Below are 1473 nucleotides of genomic sequence, written 5' to 3'. Positions count from 1 at the left end.
CCTCCCGAGTGCTGGGATTAAAGGCGTGCGCCACCACCGCCCGGCGAAAAATTAGTTTTTAGAAGTGACTTCTGTAAATTATGGAATAATCAAATTTTTACAGATTTTAATACAAATTATCAAATTGCCTTTCAGAATGGCTGTACCAACTAGCTATCTCCTATAGTGCATTTTCATGTGTGTAGGGGGGTTGTGGACAGGTGTGGAGAGGCCTGAGGTTGATGTCAGGTATCTTTCTTATTACCCCCTAACTAACGTATTGAGGCAAGGTCTCTCAGTTGAACCTAGGCTAGTCTCAAACTCACAGAGATCCTCCTGCCTCTGCCTCTCAGTGCTAGACTAAAGGCGTGCGCCACCACACCCAGCCGCTTCTTCTACTCTTGAAATTCCGTTTAGTTATCAGCTCTGGGTCAGAGGCAGTTGTCTTCTGAGACCACCTGCACTGGAATAGAGTCCCAGCTTTTCTGCGTTTCCGTGCTGTGCAAACTCAGGACCCTGTATGCATTCTGTCAGCTAAAGGGTCACAGATCATTTCCGTCACCATTTACGTTGATTAGTATCAGCAGTAAATAGCAAGATGCTATGTTTTTTCTTATTTAAAAAAAATACCAAGTACCAGTCAAATTATGAAATAGAATTCACAGTATTTTAATTCTAAGCAGTCTTTTATGATTTTTCCCTCTTTTAGGCTGGATCCGTCCATGTAAGAATCCGACGCGATGCAAACGAACAAATGGTTCTTGCTCATGTGACCAACAGGCTGTACACACTTGTGTCTACTCTGACTGTTCAGATTTTCAAGGATGATTGGGTGAGACCCGCCTTAATGTCTGGGCCCACGGCCCCCAGCGTCCTGCACTTCTCAGACCATCACATCATCCCGATGCCTCTGCTAAAGAGCACCGATGCTGTGACCCCGGTCACATCAACACCAGCCAAACCTAGCAGCCCGCCTCCGGAGTTTGCATTCAATACCCCTGGGAAAAACGTGAGCCCGGTGATTCTCCTGAACACACAGACAAGGCCGTATGGTTTGGGTCTCAATCGTGGACACACACCATACAGCAGTGTGCTCAGCCAAGGACTCACAGTTCCAGGATTTGGGGCAGGCCAGGGATTGAGGCCGACCTTCCCACAGTTACCGAGTAGGTACGGAAACAACAGGACTGGACAGCCAAGACCTTGAAGGACTCTAACTTATTTTCATGGAGACTATCGACTCCTTGGCTTCCAGTGTACTTAGTAACCCACCTTGCGTTGACTGTTCAACCATTTGTCAGATTATTGCAGGCTTGTTCATATTTCATGAAACCCATAAACTCTATTTTTGTACAATGTTCTTGTGGCAGTGAGGTCTTTGGAAATGTCCCAGGTGTTAGGTGGGCTCCCTTCAGAAAGCCCCTCTCTCTAAGCTTGCACGTTGGCTGTTCTTTTTTTTTTTTTCTCTTTCTTTATTTTTTTACTTTTTTTTTA

General features: G+C 45.6%; 1 protein-coding gene across 2 annotated transcripts in view; it reads left to right on the top strand.

Moving 5' to 3' along the window:
- The window catches only part of Slc30a6 (solute carrier family 30 member 6), a 28690-nt gene extending 27253 nt beyond the window's left edge, over positions 1-1437 (top strand). Inside the window, exon 14 of one of the 2 annotated variants that reach the window (XM_005367939.3) lies at positions 689-1437. In XM_005367939.3, coding sequence (XP_005367996.1) covers positions 689-1186 — 498 coding nt within the window. In that variant the 3' untranslated portion in view covers positions 1187-1437. The remainder of the gene's footprint in view (positions 1-688) is intronic. The other variant, XM_026789698.1, reaches the window with a different exon arrangement.
- Positions 1438-1473: the final 36 nt, after the last annotated feature.

This window comes from Microtus ochrogaster, unplaced genomic scaffold (assembly GCF_000317375.1).
Source record: "Microtus ochrogaster isolate Prairie Vole_2 unplaced genomic scaffold, MicOch1.0 UNK26, whole genome shotgun sequence".
Taxonomy (NCBI): Eukaryota; Metazoa; Chordata; class Mammalia; order Rodentia; family Cricetidae; genus Microtus; species Microtus ochrogaster.
This window is presented reverse-complemented; position numbering and strand designations above follow the sequence as displayed.